This window comes from Hylaeus anthracinus, unplaced genomic scaffold (genome assembly GCF_026225885.1).
Source record: "Hylaeus anthracinus isolate JK02 unplaced genomic scaffold, UHH_iyHylAnth1.0_haploid 11978, whole genome shotgun sequence".
Classification (NCBI taxonomy): domain Eukaryota; kingdom Metazoa; phylum Arthropoda; class Insecta; order Hymenoptera; family Colletidae; genus Hylaeus; species Hylaeus anthracinus.
Genome location: NW_026534326.1, coordinates 1693786 through 1713294, shown reverse-complemented (window position 1 = coordinate 1713294; position 19509 = coordinate 1693786). Strand labels below are relative to the sequence as shown.

The 19509-nt window shown below is 40.3% G+C and overlaps 5 protein-coding genes across 8 annotated transcripts; 3 read left to right on the top strand and 2 right to left on the bottom strand.

The window, feature by feature from the left end:
* The first annotated feature begins 325 nt into the window (after nt 1-325).
* On the top strand, nt 326-11650 carry LOC128897056 (mediator of RNA polymerase II transcription subunit 12). 3 transcript variants are annotated; one of them, XM_054160712.1, is made up of 13 exons: nt 326-561; nt 666-1434; nt 1509-2224; nt 2279-3059; nt 3165-3490; nt 3556-4087; nt 5665-6258; nt 6366-8080; nt 9091-9516; nt 9782-10253; nt 10399-10637; nt 10721-10882; nt 11266-11650. In XM_054160712.1, the coding sequence occupies exons 2-13, from the start codon at nt 891-893 to the stop codon at nt 11467-11469; spliced, it is 6711 nt and encodes a 2236-aa protein (XP_054016687.1). In that variant the 5' UTR covers nt 326-561; nt 666-890; the 3' UTR covers nt 11470-11650. The 3 variants fall into 3 exon arrangements, with proteins under 3 accessions (XP_054016687.1, XP_054016685.1, XP_054016686.1); XM_054160710.1 differs by having other exon boundaries at nt 9782-10259; nt 10378-10637; XM_054160711.1 differs by having other exon boundaries at nt 327-561; nt 10378-10637.
* Nucleotides 11651-12335: 685 nt separating this feature from the next.
* Nucleotides 12336-14255, bottom strand: LOC128897089 (leptin receptor gene-related protein). 2 transcript variants are annotated; one of them, XM_054160775.1, is made up of 6 exons: nt 14170-14255; nt 13691-13858; nt 13538-13607; nt 13224-13422; nt 12941-13091; nt 12336-12863 (listed from the first exon to the last, which is right to left on the bottom strand). In XM_054160775.1, the coding sequence occupies exons 2-5, from the start codon at nt 13719-13721 to the stop codon at nt 12978-12980; spliced, it is 414 nt and encodes a 137-aa protein (XP_054016750.1). In that variant the 5' UTR covers nt 13722-13858; nt 14170-14255; the 3' UTR covers nt 12336-12863; nt 12941-12977. The 2 variants fall into 2 exon arrangements, with proteins under 2 accessions (XP_054016750.1, XP_054016749.1); XM_054160774.1 differs by having other exon boundaries at nt 13691-14229.
* Nucleotides 14256-14582: 327 nt separating this feature from the next.
* LOC128897080 (uncharacterized) lies at nt 14583-16045 on the top strand. Its single transcript, XM_054160762.1, has 6 exons — nt 14583-14930; nt 15029-15087; nt 15147-15278; nt 15341-15490; nt 15549-15755; nt 15831-16045. The coding sequence occupies exons 1-6, from the start codon at nt 14723-14725 to the stop codon at nt 15969-15971; spliced, it is 897 nt and encodes a 298-aa protein (XP_054016737.1). The 5' UTR covers nt 14583-14722; the 3' UTR covers nt 15972-16045.
* Nucleotides 16046-16249: 204 nt separating this feature from the next.
* Nucleotides 16250-17261, bottom strand: LOC128897088 (40S ribosomal protein S23). Its single transcript, XM_054160773.1, has 3 exons — nt 17128-17261; nt 16625-16784; nt 16250-16567 (listed from the first exon to the last, which is right to left on the bottom strand). Exons 1-3 carry the CDS (start codon nt 17129-17131, stop codon nt 16300-16302), a joined length of 432 nt encoding a protein of 143 aa, XP_054016748.1. The 5' UTR covers nt 17132-17261; the 3' UTR covers nt 16250-16299.
* Nucleotides 17262-17516: 255 nt separating this feature from the next.
* LOC128897086 (peptidyl-prolyl cis-trans isomerase NIMA-interacting 1-like) lies at nt 17517-19182 on the top strand. The gene is made up of 4 exons (XM_054160771.1): nt 17517-17611; nt 17747-17913; nt 18395-18607; nt 18685-19182. The coding sequence occupies exons 2-4, from the start codon at nt 17859-17861 to the stop codon at nt 18903-18905; spliced, it is 489 nt and encodes a 162-aa protein (XP_054016746.1). The 5' UTR covers nt 17517-17611; nt 17747-17858; the 3' UTR covers nt 18906-19182.
* The last annotated feature ends 327 nt before the right edge of the window (nt 19183-19509 follow it).

Below are 19509 nucleotides of genomic sequence, written 5' to 3'. Positions count from 1 at the left end.
AAAACGAAGCATCGTTTTTGCAAAGGAAATTGTTGTTCAAAATCGTCTCAGCTACCCCCATTTCCGTTTCTTGCAATAATTCCAGGATACCCTGTATATGATCAAAGGTCCGTGACATTACTAAGGCGTTCATAAATTCCTAGGGATTTCTAGTGAGTTTCATAGAAAACTGCCTCGACATGCCTAGTGCCAGAACCATGACCAATAAACCTAGGAATCGTTAGTGGCTTCATAAAGACTATACTTTATTTCTCTAAGCCCTTAAATCATCCCTAGGGAAATTCCTAGTGATTTCATAGAGTCCATCCTTTACGACTAACCTAGGAACCTTTTGCATTCTCGCACTTTAAATTTCCAATGCAATAATGTATTCATTCCAATGGTAAATACAGTGTTCGGAGCATTTTATTTATTTTAATTTATCGATTGTTTAATCAAGCGATAATGTCGTCGACTGATTGTCATTATACCTTCGTCAGATCGTCAGCGTCTTCGTATTATTGGAGTAATTTGCATTGCTAGTGACATCAGAGTGGATTCGGAAGATGTTGCGATATCCAAGTACGTATTCGTTCGTATTAATTTATTTAAATAGATCGATAAACGCGATAATCAGACGCGTAAATGTCGTTTGTTGTCTAAACTTGATTCTCGTGTATTTTCAGGTTAACGATTTCAGTAGTAACGCACCACCTGGAAGCTTATCCGATTGTAATGACAGTGTCGTGTTACGGTCGACGGTGTTGAGTAATTGTAAATATGTCATTAACGAAGGTTATATTTTTCACGCAGTTTCGAGAATGAGCCCGAAACTCTAGGACTGTTTCGTTTAATCGTATACGGAAGTAATGTCGATGACCGGCGATCAATTTTGATAGTTTCCTTGTACCATGATGGGAATATTGTATGAGAAACGGCCACTGAAACGGCCTAGACTAGGGCCGCCTGACGTCTATCCCCAAGAACCTAAACAAAAAGAGGACGAGCTCACCTCTATTAACGTCAAACATGGATTTGCCACGATGCCTCAGCTCTCCGACGAGTTCGGAACAGCGAGGCATTGCAACGTCACTGCCGCCAAAGTGGGAGCGTACTTCAACGCGATTCTAGCGAAGAAGGAGGAGCTGTCTACGATGCCGGACACAGGTAGAAAGAGACAACAGATCAATCCGAAGGACAATTTCTGGCCCGTAACCGCGAGGACGAAAAACGGCATCGAGGCGTGGTTCAAAGATCTCTCCGGTTGCAAGCCGTTGATAGCTCTCGCAAAGAAGGCTCCCAACTTCAATAAGAAGGAAGAGATATTCATGATGCTCTGCGAGTATCAAGTACCCATGCTGAGGGCAGCCTGGTTCATTAAACTCAGCTCGGCTTATACGGTCGCAGTTTCGGAGGCTAAGATTAAGAAAAGACAGTTGCCCGATCCAACTACGGGTAGGTGAATGAGAAAATATAATTTGCCCAGAGTAACGTCGGTTAATAATTTCCGTTTTTGTTTGTTCGTTTAGAATGGACGGGGACGCTTATAAAATTCTTGAAGGATCAACTCTCGAAGTTACAAGAACATTACTACATAAATAGCCACTCGACGAATAGCGCTAGCAACAACGGTATCGCGAATAATTCCTGCAACAGCAACGGTTCTGGAAGCAGCAACAGTAACAACAACAGCGGCACCAATAACATCAACAGTAACAATAACGGTAACAACGGAACCGCTACCAATCAACCAGCCACGCCAAATTCGAATAATCAAACACCGTCTGGAAACACCATGAACGAGGAGCACAAATTAGCGTTGAAGCAATGGCATTACTGCGTTCAGTTGGCGAAGTTTATGTTCGAAGAAGGTTTATTAGACAGACAGGAATTGCTGCAGTGGATTTTAGAGTTGTTGGACAAAATCAAGTCTTCCCCTTCGGAAGATGGTATCTTGAAGCTTCTGTTACCATTGGCGTTGCAATACTTGGAAGAGTTCGTGCAGTCCGAGTTGCTAGCCAGGCGTTTGGCGTATCTGTGCTGTCGCAAGCTGGCTCACATGTGCAGCAACGTCGAGGCCAACGGCAATCCTCAAAGTCCGTCCATAAATAAGAGCGACGCGAACGGTGGGAAGGAAACCGCCGCCGCTAGCCAAACACCGAATCCGTTGACCGCTGCTTTCAGCGACTACTTGTCGTGCCCCCATCACAGAGACGTGATATATAGTTTATCGACGATAATACAGGTACGATACGAAAGTAAAATCGCGTAGCCTCGATAACTGTCTCTTCGTTTTCAGGTGATCACATTGGAATGCCCAACGGCACTGGTATGGAACAGCGTTGGCGAAGGGAAAGCTCCGTCCGTGCTAAACGGTTCCCCTTTGGACTATTTATCGTATCCTCCAACGACTCTACCGTGTCCATCCGCGAGCGCTACTAATCCTATATTGAAGCAGCTGAAGATCGGCCAGGAGAACATTCGCGCGCGGTCCCAGGCCGCCGAAGGCAAATGGTCCTGCGACAAGTGGCAGCAGAGCAGCGCTGGGATAACAACGACTAAAGTCCTGGCTGCTTTGGACGCCCTGGATCGGCACAGCTTCGACAGAATGGACTCCAACAATTCCTTGGACACTCTGTACGCTAAGATATTCACGTCGCCCCCGAAGGACACCGGGAACGAAAGGGACGCGAAAACCGAGTACAACCCGCAGCAGGATTCCGCTGTGGTTGAGATATTGTGCGAGTGGGCGGTGAGCGCCGAACGATGGGGGGAGCACAGAGCTATGGCGGTCGCTAAGCTGCTCGAGAAACGGCAGAGCGACGTCACTGGGGAGACGAATGACAATGACGATAAAGATAGCGTCTGTAGCAATGGGAATCCGCATGTGCTCCCGATCTTTCAAGCGTTGCTCATGAAGTTCTTGGACATGGACGCTCCGGTATTAGACAATACACCAGCACAGTCAAAAGTTCAGTTCACGAATTTGGTTCACTTATTTTCAGAGTTAATTAGGCACGATGTATTCTCGCATGACGCGTACATGTGCACGTTGATCTCCAGGGGAGATCTTATTCAAGGTACGCTGGCTCACATTTAGGTTACTACTACGTACTGTAGCTGATTGGAACTGAGACTAGCTTGTCCTGGAGATGTTTGTTTCAACGTGTTTGTAATTAATTTAGGTCCAGCAGCCAGCAAACCCGGAACTCCAAGTAATAGAGAACCAATCGACGAGGATAGCTTGTTCCCAGGGATAGATTTAAAACCAGCGAAATTAGAGGTAACAGATCACGGACGAACAATGGATTATGATGATAGTAAAATTGACGATGATTTGGACAAGCTGCTGCAACATATTAAAGAAGACCAACAGAACAGTATGGATGCCCCGGACAGTCCCAAAGAAGACGCGCTAGCGGGGCACGGGACTCAGGAAGGACTCGATTCTAAGATGCCCTCGAGTCATAGTAGACACTTGTTGTACACTACCCACTTTCCGCTGCCCCAGGTAATCAGTAGAATTTATTTTTCTCTCGATAGCGACACGCTGAAGAGTTCTAAATGTGTTTAAAGGACGAGACGTGCAGCCAGCACGACTGTAATCAACGGCACGTGCTACTTTACGGAGTGGGACGCGTCAGAGACGAGGCCAGGCATGTCGTTAAAAAGATGACCAAGGAAGTGTGCAAATTGTTCGGAAAGAAATTCAGCATCGACGTAGCCGAAGGCGGAAAAGTGAAGAAGCATTCCCGTAGCGAGTTCAACTTCGAGGCGATCACGTTGAAGTTTCAGAACTTGAGCTACTTCGATCAGCACGTGGTGACGTGGCAGTGCGCGACTCAAGTCATCGAGATGTTGAACGCGTTCGCGCTGGTTGGCTCGTCGTATTTACCGGTGCAAGAGCACGTGGCGTTCCTATTCGATTTAATGGAACTAGCCCTGAACATATACGGCTTGATAGACGTCTGCATCCAAATTCTGAAGGAACTACCAGAAGTCGAGGCCCAGTTGACGGTTAGAAACAGTCAACTCATCAGGAGCTATACGACCAGCTTGAGTCTGTACGTTGTGGGAGTTTTAAGGAGATACCATTGTTGTCTACTGTGTAAGTATGAAGTTGAATCGAAAGGTTGTAGGGAAAGCATTGCCAAGGGGAAACACCACTGCGAAGGGTTGGAAAATTTATTTGAATTAATTAATTACCTTTCGATTAAGGCAAGGGATATGTTGTCAAGGATACGTTGACCTACATTTATACAAATTTGTATTGAAAAATGCAGGGACCAGAAATAACAGTTATTTTTTAAATATTTTTCAAGTATTTCAAATGGAAGTCGGTGCTTATTAAATGATGCATAAATTTTCAAAGAAATGAAGTGATTACAAAATATTATGATTTATCTGTTTCTGTTACTGATAACCATTATTATCGATGGAAATATTTTTTGGTAACTGGTACCTGTTATTGACGACAAAAATTATTTTTGGTTACGAATAATCATTATCATCGACGAGAATTACTTTTTTGTTATGATTAACCATTGTCGTTGATGAGAATTTGTTTTGGTCACTAATAACTGTAATTATACCATAAACAAAACAAATTCTCGTCAACGATAATGGTTATTCGTAACAGAAAAATAATTCTAGTCGACGATAATGGTTATTCATAACCAAAAATAATTTCTATTGTCAATAACAGGTATTAGTTACCAAAAAATATTTCCATCGACAATAATGGTTATTAGTATCCAAAAAATATTTCCCTTGACAATAATGGTTGTTCATAACCAAAATCATTTAAAGAAAGATATCAATTCTCATGCCATAACTTTTACAATTAAGGTTAAACAGTTACGGTCTCTGGAAAAATGACATAACTGTAAAGTAGAGCTCCTTGGAAAATTGTGTTTGCATTCTATATTGAATACTTTTGCAGTGGTTCACCTGAAAAGAAAACCTGAATGTACGCATTCATTCATTCATTCATTCATTTAAAGTGCGTAACTTATTATATGCACAAAGTTATTGCACTAATGCTTACTTATTACTAGCTTATTTCCATTCTTCTTGAATGTACGCAATAGTCTTCTGGAAAGTTTCTCTTATTGAATACTTTTGCAGTGGTTCACCTGAAAAGAAAACCTGAATGTACGCAATCATTCATTCATTCATTCATTTAAAGTGCGTAACTTATTATAAGTACAAAGTTATTGCACTAATGCTTACTTATTACTAGCTTATTTCCATTCTTCTTGAATGTACGCAGTAGTCTTTTGGAAAGTTAATTTTTGAGAAAATGACGACACTTGGAAAGAAATATTTCTCCAGCATCGCCTTAGTTGCCACTGCGGTGTCTCCCTTACTAAATATATTACGCTGTCCCAAAAGTTTCTTTCCTTTTATTAATAATCAACGCACACACAATATTTTATGTTTTATGTTACATTACAAAATTGTGTTCAATTCATTTCGCTTCATTACTGTTACAGCATCAATGTCTAAGAAATTGGATTGTCTATTTATATAAACACTGCCACAGAAAATAATTGAATGCAACTTAAGAAAGAAACTTTTGGGACAATCTAATACATCAGTCGTGTCGACTGCTAGGTAGTGTTCTTGTCAGTATCAAACCACGTCAAACTAGAAAGTCTCTAACGCCTAATTCAATCGTTCCAGTGTCTCCGGAGCAGACGACAGCGGTGTTCGATTTGCTCTGTAAAATCGTGAAGCACGTCTCGAATCCCAGCGACTGCAGCTCAGCCGAACGATGCGTGCTGGCGCATCTCTACGACCTGTACTCGTCCTGTTCCCTGTTGAAGACGAAACCGCACGGTGTCGAAGCGTTCAGCAACGCTTACCCGAAAATCCGTACGGCTCTCTACAGCACCTTGCAACCGACTACGTCGAGCCACGTGTACAACTCTCAGTTCATGGTGGACGTGTTCACCAGCCCGAGACGCGGTGGGAAGATCGAACCCCAGTGGGCTAGACAACTGAACGAAACCCCGGCGAATCGTTACAGTTTCGTCTGCAACGCTATAGTCGCTGTCTGCAGCGAAACAGACAACGACAAACTGAACGACATCGCCATTACTTGCGCGGAATTAACGGCTTGCTGCAACGCGCTCAACGCCGAGTGGCTGGGCGTCCTCATGGCTCTCTGTTGCTCCTCGAACAGCTCAGCTTTTTACATCGACGTCCTGAATCAAGTCGACGTGCAGGATTTAAGCATACATAATTCGTTGGCTGTATTCACGTCCATCTTAATCGGTGAATTTCATTTGTAATCGTATCTCGTTAAACTGGCTATTAAATTGTTTATTAAACCGTTTATTAAACTGGTTATTATATAATAACAGCGTGTTTTGTTCTTCCAGCGAGGCACTGTTTCTCTCTGGAGGACTTTGTCGTGCACATAGCACTGCCGTCGTTGGTGAAGGCTTGCAACGAAGGCCGCGGTGACGCGGACATGGAGGCCGAGGCCGGAGCGCGTTTAACGTGTCACTTGCTATTGAGACTCTTCAAGACCGTCGAGTGTCCTCAGCCGGCTCTCTATTCCGTGAGCACGAGTCCTCATCCTCTGCCGAATGGCAACTCGAGAGGCTACAGCATCAAGCTGAGCTGCGATAGACATTTATTGGCAGCTGCTCACAATAACATCAGAGTAGGCCCGGTTCTGGCGGTGCTCAAAGCCATACTCGTCGTCGCTGACGCGACCGCTGGCAAACAACCACCGAAGAAACCGGACGTGCCGATGAATCACTCGAACAAAGCGGGTGGACCGGCCAGCGTCGGCGTGGGAGGCGTGGTGAGCACCGGTGGACCCAGCGAGCTGTCCATCAGCCACATCTTAGGCACCAGCGACATTTTAGGAGGCGGAGACGACTTGGGCCTCGATCTGGCAATGTCCTCGTCCAGCAGCAGCGCTGGCATGAGCACGGAGAACGTGAAGGGTCTGTCGGACTTCGCGCAACACGTCCTGAGACAGATTTGTAGCCAGGAATGGGTCCTGGAGAGGTGCTTGCAAAATCCAGAGGAACTCTGTCACTCCGACATGCTCCTGGACAATATGCTGACCCATCGACAAGCTCAACGGCTACTCCACATGATATGCTACCCGGAAACCTCCACGGACGCGTTCATTGACCAGAAGACTCACATAACGAACATTCTGGAGACTCTGGAACAGTGGAGCCTGAGAATGTCGTGGCTCGATCTTCAGTTGATGTACAAACAATTCTCTCCGGGGTCGAGCGACCTCTCGCAATGGCTGGACACGGTCGCCAAAGCCGCGATCGACGTTTTCCAATTGAACACGTTGTCCAGCAAAATGGACAAACGGTCCGGTTCTATATGGCTGGTAGCGCCGCTCGTTTCGAAGCTGCCGAGCGCGGTGCAGGGCCGCGTTCTCAAGGTGGCGGGTCAGGTATTGGAATCCGGGAACTGGTCCAAGACAGCGGCGGGCCGCGAGAGAGGCAGATCGAAGTCGCCGTCGCTGTTCAATCACCAACCGTTTCTCTCGCTGGTTCTCACTTGCCTCAAGGGCCAGGACGATCAAAGGGAAGGCCTGCTGATGTCGTTGCACTCGCAGTTGTCGCAGTTCTTGAATATCAGCAAAGAGGAGAAGAACTTCGCCACGGAGGATCCGAAAACGAGAGAGGTGTTGCAGGACGCGCTGCAGTTGAGATTCAGCCTCGTAGGCGGTGTTTTCGATACTATACAACGGAACACGACCGCTACCACCGACTGGGCTATCTTGTTGGTTCAGTTGGTCAGCTACGGTGTCATTGATCTGAACAATAACTCGGAACTGTTCACCACTGTTATCGACATGCTCGCCACCCTGATACACTCCACCCTGGTATCCGACTCCCAGTCGGAGAAAGACGAGAACAAGAAACATTATCAGAATCTGATGAAAAAGCTGAAGAAGGAACTCGGCGATCGAAATTCCACGAGCATTCGATTCGTGAGACAATTGTTGCCGTTGCCGAAATTGACCATGGAAGTCATTACGTGCGAGCCAGTCGGATGTCTAACCGACACGAAAGGCAACAAGATAGCTGGCTTCGACAGCATCGACAAGAAACAGGTAGGCTGAAACGTGCTACGGAGTTTAATTAACCCTTTGACTGCGAACGGCGTATACCTACGCCCTCGAGAAAGGGCCTCAGAGATATGTTTATATTTGTTTGATCAATTTTTTAAAAATGTAAGCTTATAGAGGACGATGAAACGAAACTTTTTTGTATTTGCAGTTTATTCGTAGGATGATTAGTTTCAGAGATAATAATTGAAAAGTTAGAAGTTCGGTGGAAAAATTGAATTTCAGGAAAGAGGTCTAGGTTAGGTCTGAGTTAGGTCTGTTTATATTCGTTTGATCAATTTTTTAAAAATATAAGCTTATAAAGGACGATGAAACGAAATTTTTTTGTATTTGCAGTTTATTCGTAGGACCTTCAGTTTTGAAAATAAAAATTGAAAAGTTCAAAATTCGTTGGAAAAGTTGAATTTCAGGAAGAAGGTCTAGGGTTAGGTTTGTTTATATTCGTTTGATCAATTTTTTAAAAATATAAGCTTATAAAGGATGATGAAACGAAATTTTTTTGTATTTGCAGTTTATTCGTAGGACCTTCAGTTTTGAAAATAAAAATTGAAAAGATCAAAATTCGTTGGAAAAATTGAATATCAGGAAGAAGAACTTGTACGTTCTCAATTTTTATCTCTGAAACTAAACGTCGTACGAATAAACTGTAAATATAAAAAAGTTTCGTCTCATCATCCCCTATAAGCAGATATTATTTAAAATTTGTACAAACAAGTAATTGTCAACTAACGACGCTTTCCATTTCCGCCACTCCAAATGTAATTAAATTTCAGGAAAAGGGAGTTGTAAGTTTTGAATTTTTATTCTGGAAACCGATCGTTCTAACGAATAAACTGTAAATATAAAAAAGTTCCATCGTATAGTTCCCTATAAGCTGATATTTTTTTCAAATTCACACCTCTACGCCTTTTAGAATTTCCAGCAAAAATCGTCCCTGCGGTCAAACGGTTAAAAGTGCGAGACAGTTAATTCGTTTAATAAACGTGCTTTATCAGGGCTTGCAAGTATGCGATTCCCAAAGAGTGTCAGCGTGGGAAGTGCTGGAAGGTCACAAGAATCCAGCACCGATATCCTGGGCCTGGTTCAGAGCGGTTAAACTGGAACGTAAACCTCTCACCTACCAAAATGCCCATAAACTGTTGCGTTATCACACCCACAGTCAGATCAAGCTACCCAGCCACTACTTGGACCCTCCGCCTTTACCCCCTGAAGACTTGGAGCCAGACAAGAAGGAGTCCGAGCCTGGAAAGGCTGACACTCCCATGAGTATCGACTCTCCTGGAAGGGTAACTGGCAGCATCGGCAACAGTGGCATTGGTACTGCTGTCACCAATGGCAAGGGCAAGGCTATGAAGACCCGGAGGAACAGGAAGAACAAAGGAGCTGCTACACCTACTACGCCTGTATCACAGCAAATTCAGGTCTGTTTAACACGTTCACTGCCAGAGAAATATTCTTGAACATTTCTCCTAGGATTAAATATTATTCAGACTATTAGAGAATTTCATTTAAATTCATTTCCTTTGAAGCTTAACTTTCAGAATTAATTTTTGTTACCTCTTCAGTGAAACGCACCGTCACCCACATATGGGTGACGTGGCGATCAACGTGTTAAATCCTTGGAAATAATCCACCTAACTCGATACTGATCCTGTTCTTTACATTCCTTCGTTTCTCGTATTCCAGCAACCACCGAATCAACTACAGCAGATAGCGTTCGGAAATCAACAAGTAGCCGCTGCACAACAGCCTGGAATGTTCACCGGTCAACCGCCGCAGCATCAGCAGCAATGGTACACCAACCAACAAACCCACACGCCATCCCAGCAGTACGGATACGGCCAACAATTGCCACCGACTCCCGTCGGACAAAGATACGACAGACCAGGGATGAATCAATCGAAGCAAGCGCTCTCTCACATGCTACGTTTGCGTCTGCCCTCGAATCAGTTGATGAGCTCCCAGCAACAACCGAACGCCACGCCTGTCGGTGCTCCGGGTGCTTTCCAAGGTATGCAGAGGCAGCAGTTCATCCGGCAACAGCTGAGAGCTCAGCACGGGGCACCGAATATGAATCCGCAGCAAGGAATGTTCGCCTCCCAGCAGCAACAGCAACAACAGCCCCAGCAACAAGGAATCTACACTGGAATGCAGCAAGGTAACCGTACGTTGTTATTTCTTATCTGTTTTATTAGTTACTTGCGCCCTTGGATCGATAGTAGTAATCAACAGTTACCGAATAGCGCCAGCGTCCTCGCATTATATGCGTGCTGTTTTCACAGGCATGAATCAAAATTACGCAGGATACGGCGGTCAACAGATGATACCCCAACAGCAACCGCAACAGCAACAGCCGCAGGCGCCACAACAAGCGCAGCAGCAACAACAGCTGTTGCAGCAACAGCAGCAACAACAAGGTTTGATGAACCCGCAGCAGAACATGATGTTTTCCAATCAGCAACAGATGATGGGACCTCAACGAGGCCAAGAGTACATACCCCAACGGATGCAACCCGGGGCTGCCAGGCCACCGTATCTTCAGGTGCAGTAGGAAAAGAAACGAAACGATGATTTTATTCGAAAACACTTCTCGATGAATGTAATAACATTTTTTTTACACGCCAGGCACCGAATGTTACCATGAACACGATGGGTCCAATGGGAGGCGGAGTCCAAAATCAACCAGCTCCGCCCTACAGGCAAGCTAGTGGAAAGCCAGGCGCGGTTGGAGTAACCGGAGTAGGCACTGCCAACGTTGGTTTGCAGCAAAATCAACAATTTCAACAAGTAAGATTCTTGTAACTGCATTGCGGATCTTTATGCAAAAATCTTTTTAAACGTGCCTACAAAAATTTAACTTGCACATTCAAATTTCCTCCAAATGCATATTATAGCAAATATTGTAACATGTACTTTACTTTCAATCTTTTTTATATTCCTGCATATTGTTTACATTTTGTACGTCTTGCACATTCAAACTTCCTATAAATGCATATTATAGCAAATATTGTATCATGAATGCAACTTAGGAAAGTTACTGCAAGTTTCTTATAACTGCATAACATCTCGTCTACTCATACCATCCCGTACAATAAAAATGCCAGTAAAAAAAAAATGACAAAAGAATTAAATAATAAAAATGCATAATAATTCGATTGTTTCACTCGTAGCAACAGGCGATAAATCAACAACGTATGAGGCAACAAATGCTCGCTATGCAACAGCAGCAAGCACAGCAACAGCAGCAAGCGCAGCAACAGCAACAACAGGGCAACGCTGGTGGACAACAACCGACTCCGCAATTGGTGACCCACTTGCAACGACACTTGAGTCAACCGCCCCAACATTATCAACATCAACCGCCGCCTTATTAGTAGTTTAATGTGTACATAAATTAAGTAATACGTTGTACAAGAACAATTTATATAAAGTGTGTAAATCTGGTTCGCAAGAGATACATAACTTAATTCGTGGTGTGAATGTGTAAAGCGTGCCATGGCGAAGGCAATAAAACAAAAAACGACTTCAGGAAGATATTAATTTCATTATATAATATTTTCTGCGTTTTTTTTTCTTTTACGGTTGACGCTACAACTAATAGGACATTCGTTCTGCCAGTGCATTTAGAATTTTATTAGGAAATTATTCAGTTACTATAATTTCATTGTAGTCATTATTATTAGGTTGTCCTGAAAGTTTCTTTCGCGAGTTGTACTCAATTATTTTATGTGGTCGTGTTTATATAAATAGACAATCTAATTTCATAGATATTCATGTTGTAACAGTAATAGAGCAAAATTAATTGTGCATGTATTACTTAATAATAAAGCGAAAGAAACTTTTGGGACAACCTAATATTACAAACGTCATTGAGCCATTCAAATTTCCCGCCAGAATTAATAGTTCAAATACCAGTGGCGCCATCGGTGGCAAAATGCTGAAGCTTATAGTGAAAATAGTTCCCACTGTCGCTACCAGATGGCGCCACTACATAAAGATTAATCATTTTTGTTAAATTAAATAATTATTCATAGAAATTATAAATTTAACTAGTACATTGTAGCGTTACAAAGTTACCAATCGTATTAATAATGGATTTATGGCAAATAAAAAATAAAAGCGGCGATAGTTTTAACTATTTTCGCTACAAGCTTGCGCGTTTTGCCATCGATGGCGCCACTGGTATTACGACTATTAATTTTGGGGGGAAAACTCGACTTCTATTCAAAAATTATACAAATTTCTGTTTTCTTACGTATACGTATATATATTTATATCTCTTTTACATTGCGACGATCATTGTTTTACATTCATTTCATTGTCACTTGAAGTTTGTTGTTTTATTCACCATAGCTACTATATTAGCAATATACAAAATATTTGTAAATTATTTATAGAGTATTAGTCTACAATTCTTATTTCATAAGTATTAAGTTTTAAGAATAACGTATAACATAATGAATGGTGGCTTTATTAATACTATCGCTATTATCGAAAACATAGGTTTAATAAGATTTCACGTGTTTCGTTATAATTTGTGCACCTAATATCGTTCAGAGAAGTTTATGAGAAGATCTACGCCATTAAAAATTGAACCTTTAATCGCCGAGCGATAGCATTAGTATTGACTATAATATAGACAGTTTATAATAATATTTATATCGTATAAATAGTATACTATAAATTCTGCGATGACTTAGAATTAACGGATAACTGTCAGTCACTGCTGTGTACGATTTACATCCTTCCTTTTCTCTTGTAAAAAAACCTGCAAGAGTTTAAATGGCGTGTATACAAAAATAGAAAAGAAATTCGAGCAGAATGAAAGAAAGTTGGACAAATTACCATGTAATATTAATAAATAAGTATGACCAAGTACATTTCACCATGTATTGTAATCGATATCGTCTATATCGAAGGTTACAAAAAGTCCAATTAGAGTTAGGTATACCACAACGTTACCTGCTAAAGTCAAGTAACAAGCGCCCCATTGTATCTGAAATTATTCATTCTGTACCGTAAGCACTCTTGTCTTCTACGTTTGCAATATTATCCGATTAAGTTTCATACAAAGAAATAAAATACAGCTTAATCGCAGAATAGAAATATATGTATAATTTGAATGTACCACTGGGTCGTGAGCTGGAGATCGTGCTAATACAATAGGAAGAGCAAAAGATGACACAACGAACCCCATAGTTATAAATATAGCCAATTCCAAACACGGATTGGCAGTATTTCCTACATCATCTGTGTAGCGACGTGCGATTATGGTCGGAAGCGGTGCCAATACATAGAATAACACAACAAAAAATGGCCACCAAACTCTAGAGATAATACATTATGAAAGTTAATCACTTTAACGTAAATATATATTTGTATAACGCAATTTGTTCCATGTAGTACCAGATTTATCGATTAAAATGTAACATTGGTACTTACTTGTATGCAGGTAACGCGCAGCTGAGTATGACAAACGTCATACCGACAGACCCAGCGAATGCCAAAATTACTAATCTATAAAAGGGTTTCTTTTCTATAACATTTACATTAATACGCACCACATGAATTATATAAATATTTTACAGCACTTACGCTGTTCGTTAAAGGAGCCCATTAAACGCATGGAACAAAAACAAAAATAATTTATATAAATAGTAGATATATCACTTTCAATTTCAAATTATAAACAATCATGTTACACGAAATCTTTATCGCAATATTCGTCTCTGATTTGCAAGAACAGTGGGGAATTTCTTTTACCTAAAATATTTTAAAAAGTATAGTTAAAAACGATAGTAAACAAATTTATAACGATGCTCTTTCGGTGAAAATATAAACATATTGTCTGCTAATTGAAATTCTTTCGCGAGACTGTATCGAAAACAAATTTTGTAAACACAGGCAGTACGTTTACAGAAACATCTCGAGTTACAAAAACAATAGTAAGGTTATGTTTTGACGTATCATTTTTAATTCGACTTTCTTGTCGAACTCGTACAGGAAATGTAATTTTCGTTTAAATCTAACGAGAAATGTTGCGTGCATAGACGGACAAGCATACGACCAATAACCTTTAATCCCAGCCATTATAGACCGATTTGACAACTACAAATATCGAATTTACACTTTAAAAACGTTCGTGACGTAAGGCCTGTTTAAAGCCTGATACACTTTCGATCCAGAAAACCGATTGGTTATCTAATGGATGGGGCATAAATTTATTTAAAAAAAAACTAGGATATGTTACTAGGATAGTAATAACTAGACTGCGGATTTTTATGCATGTATAGGAAAGATACACAGATAATTTAGTTTACAAAATTCTTAATCGTGCTTTTAAAAATAATAGTATAAAGAACTTAGAATTGAGTATAGAAATGTTACTAGGATAGTAATAACTAGATTACTAAATCGATCATAGTGACTTTCCTAGGAACTTTTCTTGATGTTTACATTCATTCAAAACAATCACAGCAATGAACTGATTCAAATGCTATTCAAAAGTCTCGAAAAGTTTTATTACCATTTAGAATTATAATCTCAATTATAAAGAAGCTTAAAGATCGTTTATCGTTCAATTTAGACAAATATCTTCAAAAGAGGTTACGAATAACTGTATATGTGATGGATGATACAAAAGAGATCATGTCTGATATTTACAATACTTTAGTGCAAATACGTTATCCTAAAATAACAACAGCGATTGGCGAAGATGTACAAGCGACAGTTCTCAGTGGAGAAAATCGTATTACCTTGTTATCTTGGCTCCTAACTGAGAAATCTCCAAAGGTAGCCAATACGTTGGAGAATTTAAAAGGCGCTGCCTTGGAAGGTTCAGTATTCATAACAAATAAAACACGACGTTGTATTTCGACCACGTATCGTTAAATAACAGGTTTGGTTCATTGAATATTAATGTAAATTTTGCAGCGAAGCTCTCCAAGTACTATTCTGAAATTGGGATCTGTACTAACAGGAACATCGTGCTGGTATGTGTTCTATTTGAATCGTATAAAGTTACCGTTACAAAAAAAATGATGTTTTGCAGGGAAAGTGTACGCTACGAGAGCAACTTCCTTTCTTAAGACTGTTATTAGAATTTATAAAGTGTGTACACGTTGCAGAGCCATCTAATAACGAGGATAACGTACTTTACAAGTCTGTAGAAGATATGATACAGGTCTGTAAAGAGAACTTTCGATACATATATTTATGGATGTAACAATATTTTACGTATCGTAGGATTGTATTCTTGAAAATCCAGGCGACGAATCGAAACTGATCCGTTCGGAATCTTTGCTGGACCTCAATCTGAAAGAGTACACGACTAATCTAAAGTCGAATTCTAATTACGAAATTAAAAAGGGAGAATGCGTGGGAAATGAAACAATGGTATCGTTGAATAAAGTTTATTTTTATTGAGGCAATGTAAAATCTTGTAAAATTACAGGAGAAAGAGGATGACAAGGGTGACGAAAAAGAAAATGATATAAATTTGTTGTTTAATGCGGAGAGAGAGAAGTTTATAGAAGCTTTTTCAACGATCGAGTCCTGGCCAATGTTCAAGGAAATAAACGAAAAGAATCAAAAGAATACTATGACTTCTATGGATGATGATATAAAAGATATATGCTCGAACTTCTCTACTTTAACGCAGGTTTTGTATTAAAATATTGGGATACTTGTTACGTACTCTATGAAACATGTTATGTACTAATCAGTTTGTTTTTAGTTTCTGCAAACGAAAGAAGAAATATATAACGCGAATATACCGAAACAGTTGAGTCAAATAAACACACCGCTGAATAAAATTATCAAGGATGTTGTTGTCGATATAGAAGAAGCTGTATACGCGTGTAGTAATAGTCATTAAATTATTAGCATACGGTAATACCTATATATTTGTACTTTTATGAAATAGAAAATATTAAATCTACCTGTACAGTACCTAAATTAATCATCAAAAGAATACTGCGAATCTTTATGCAAATAAAATGTTTGCTAAGATACCTACAAACAGTGAAGCTAAATAAAAACTTTACTCTGCTATTATTACAATACAAATATTAATTAAAACATCTTTTATCTATAAATGCATAAAAATCCGCAGTCTATTTGCAAATTCAGTAAGGATATAAATAAACCATTCCATTTCTTTACAAATCTTTTATATGTGCAATTAGAAATACATTACAACGATCTTACGATCTGGGACGCTCTTTCTTCTCTTTGTAAAGCGCAAGTAAGGAAACATTGGCAACTTTCACCACTTTGAATCTTACTCCTGGAATGTCACCAACAGCGTGACCCTTACGACCGAATCCTGCGACTAGAACTTCGTCGTTCTCTTCGATGTTATTTAAACAACCATCTCTGGGTACGAAGGCTGTAATCTTTTTGCCGTTCTTGATAAGTTGTACTCTGACGCACTTTCGAATAGCAGAGTTGGGCTGCTTAGCTTCTACACCTCTGGAAAGTCGAATCGATGAGAATATCGGTGTATGGGATGGAGGAATGTATACGTACACTTTTTCCAAGACGATACCCTTGGCATGAGAAGCACCACCGAATGGATTAGCCTTCCATCTCGTTCCCAAGTGAGCTTTCTTGTAATCTTTGTCGTTCCAGCGTTGATCACGTCTGTGGTTCACGTGTTTACGTGCCGTACGAAGACCACGAGGCTTACCTGCGAATGGTTAGAAGCAAGGTTAATATTTAATGTAATGTCAATAGTTTCCTTGTCAATTCATTTTTGCTCAGAGAAGAATCACTCTGTATAACCAAGTATATTATCACTTATGACGTGTATATAACGTTAGTGAAAATTGTAACAAACATTCAATATTTTGCAGCAATGTTCACAGCACGTTATTTTCCACGCAATTTAAAATGGACATTTGCAAACTTCTAATTACACGTAAGCAAATTACAATCGAACGTATTTACAAAAATATTTTCAAAGCTTTCTTATACTCGAACTCGTGTTTTTCAACTTTAAAAACAATATAATTTTTAGATTCATCACGTACCCATTTTGCTCGGTGTGCTATGCGACCGGAAGAGGCCTGATCTCCATCAACGGATGTTCAAATGTAGTAGTGTTCCCGCCATATTTGAATTATGGACACGCCAAGTTCGAAACGGTACAAAAATACATGGTGTTCTAAAAATGTTGGATGTCATTAAAAAGGGTGGTTCAGGGAGTGATTTGAAACAACTTTTTCCTTAGCGAAAATGTTGTTCGAAGCTTTGTTGAAAAGATATTAATGGAAAACCTCGACCAATCAGAGCGCGAGGCGGCCGAGCTCCCTGACCAATCAGAGCGCGAGTAGGCTACGCGTTAGGTGACTGCGCTCCACCGGCATCTAGCGCTTTGATTGGTCGGAGAGCGCGGCCTACTCGCGCTCTGATTGATCGATGTTTTCTCTTAATATCTCCTCAACGAAGCCTCGGATAACATTTTCGCTAAGGAAAAAGTGGTTTCAAATCACCTCCCGAACCAACCCTTTCAAGGTGTTACAACATTTTTGATTGTTATTTCTAATTTTTACGTATTTTTCATGCGCATGCGTCGATAGGTTCTTCTCGTTTACATGAGAAGAATCCTAACCTCTAAATGGGGAAAAATTCTAACCTCCGCAATTTCAGGTTTATCAAGAGAGTTGCCTAACCTGAAAGCACAGATTAGCAAACAACTAGATGCAGTGAAACCGAGCGAAATCGTTTGACGTGAGTCAAGATAGAAAAATATTGGATAACAATGGCGGACGAGGAACTTCCAGCGGGTTGGGAAAAACGTTTGAGCAGATCTACCGGTACGTTAATTTATTTCTGACGATTGACGAATAACATAGGAAGATACTATTACAAGTATTTGTTGAAATTGTTATCGTTTTACCGTACAAACAACATTTTTTTGCCATGCAGTCGATAGTGTGGATTATACCGCCGGCATTTTTTCATCAAACTAACATTCTCCTGGTAAAAATGTTGTTACAAGTGCAGAGGAATCGTAACGTTTCTAGTCTTGTACGTTTCGGTTCCCTGAAGGTCTAAAAAAGTTTATAGAACCGCTATGGTGTTGGGTTCTATCACAGGTGTTGCATTCTCTTGTCAGAATTTGAGCAAACTTAAAAAGTACCCTTCCGTTACAGTCAATGTTTAAGTAACTTCTTTTTCGTAAACAGTAAACGCTACTATCTTCTTTGTATTCGGAATCTCATATCCCAATTACGCTTCATTTCTCTCTATATACATATTTAATACAATCGTAATCGCAGAGTCTTTTCGTTGCAGGACAGCATTACTATTTAAATATCTATACTAAAGAAAGCCAGTGGGACAGGCCAGACAAACCAGCGGATCCATCCGGGAATAACAAAGGGGACGGCCCGGAGGAAGTACAATGTTCTCATTTGTTGGTGAAGCATTCGAGTTCTCGCCGGCCTTCTTCTTGGAGAGAAGAAAACATTACGAGATCGAAGGAAGAAGCTCTCGAACTTATTAAATGTAAGTCCTAAAATCTATGAGGCTTCTAGTTGTTTTCTATCGTTGTAATTCATCACTGGACATTTTTGTAACCGTAGCTTACAGAGAACAAATTGTAATTGGGAAAGCAACGTTCGCCGAACTCGCTTCGAAATATAGCGATTGCAGTTCTGCTAAGCGAGGCGGAGACTTGGGACCATTTAGTCGAGGCGCCATGCAAAAACCTTTCGAACAAGCAGCGTTTGCCTTGAAAGTTGGCGAATTGTCTTCGCCTGTGCACACAGATAGCGGTATTCATATTATCCAGCGAACAGCATAAAGAAGCTTGATCTCTAATAAAGTATTGAATCTTTTCTTTTAAAACAAAAAAAAACAAATAACAACACCTTCGGTTTTGCTGATATATATGTTTACGAGAATAGGAAATTTTCATACCAATATTAAAGATCACGTACACTTATTCGTAGACGATACGAGTGTTTTTGTGTAAGAACAACGCATACGTTGGACACTTTTCCCTGTAATTTAACATGACATCACACGTGTATTTATGTCTTCCAGCAGTTTTAGCTGTTCGTTAATCGAAATTTTGCTTACGACGAAAAATGCATTTGCGTATAAAAAAAGAGTGAAATGAATTTTTAAAGTTAATGCGAGATAAAATAGACGAATTTATCCACGCATTTTCAACCGAGTACTTTATTATTATTCGCTGACCTTACATTCCTGAAGCATTAGATTAACTTTGGGTATTAAACTCTCGAATTTTCGATTCTGTTTGTCGGTTCGATCGGTGGTAGTGAACTTTACCGTTCGGTTTTGTTTATTTCTATGATTCAAACGAGAACAGAATTATCGACTGAATTAAATGCATTTTTATGAAACGCAATTAAGTTGGGATATTAACAAAATATGTATATAAA